General features: G+C 38.5%; 1 protein-coding gene across 1 annotated transcript in view; it reads left to right on the top strand.

The window, feature by feature from the left end:
- The window catches only part of LOC116674024 (coagulation factor XIII A chain-like), a 22,567-nt gene that overhangs the window by 20,945 nt on the left and 669 nt on the right, over positions 1 to 953 (top strand). Inside the window, 1 exon segment of the mRNA XM_032506508.1 lies at positions 341 to 446. Within this exon segment, the coding sequence (XP_032362399.1) occupies positions 341 to 446 (106 nt within the window).

Below are 953 nucleotides of genomic sequence, written 5' to 3' on the forward strand. Positions count from 1 at the left end.
TATAAGACATGTTTTCAGTTATTTCACACTTTTTTGTTAAGTACATAATTCCACATTTGTTCATTCATAGTTTTTATGCCTTCAGTGATAATCTACAATGTAAATAGTAATTAAAATTAAGAAAACGCATTGAATGAGAAGGTGTGTCCAAATGTTTGGCCTGTACTGTATATATAATATAGGCAAAATATGTATACATACAGAATATTTTGCCTTAACTTTTGTACAGAGGGAGCAAGTAGAGACACGTTGTTCATCTTTATATGCAGGCTATGGTGAAAACATGTTGTGGTTGTTTGACCCGTGTGTATTTATACCCGTACACCTGTGTGTGTTTCAGAGTCATTGAGCCTCAGGCTTCCATCGCCTGGAAGGAGTCTTTCAACCCTCGGCTGGATGGAAATCGCAGCCTTGTGGCGGTGTTGGACAGCAGCAACCTCTGTGAGGTAACCTCCACACCTTCCTCTCTCATATTACCAGCAGTATAAAAGTAAAGTGCAATACATTAACAATAAATTTGCCTCACACTTCAACAAAGAAAACCTTGCTGTAAACAGTTTTCAGATAATAGGAAATAAAATAGAAATTAAGTGCAATGTATTTGTATTTATTTCTCACAGCAACAAGTGCTCCAGTGAGTTCATTATGTTTCTACTTCTATATCTCAACAAAGTACACAGTTGCCATACAATGTGTGTTTAATGTATAAATCTGTTTACCAAATGGAGGGACAGCGATTGGCAGTACAGGCAGCAAAATGACAGTGCTTTGATCCAATGTAAATCTCATCTGTCAGATTTATAACACTCTAGCCCAATAGATTGGGGGGCCCTACAATATCTCAGGGGATGAGGGTGCCACCCCCGCCCACCCTAGAGCACCACTGCTGCGCATAGACACAGTTCTGTTGAGCACAAATTTAAAGTACTTGTACTTTGAGTATTTTCCATTTC

The sequence above is a fragment of the Etheostoma spectabile genome, chromosome 24, assembly GCF_008692095.1.
Source record: "Etheostoma spectabile isolate EspeVRDwgs_2016 chromosome 24, UIUC_Espe_1.0, whole genome shotgun sequence".
Lineage (NCBI taxonomy): Eukaryota > Metazoa > Chordata > Actinopteri > Perciformes > Percidae > Etheostoma > Etheostoma spectabile.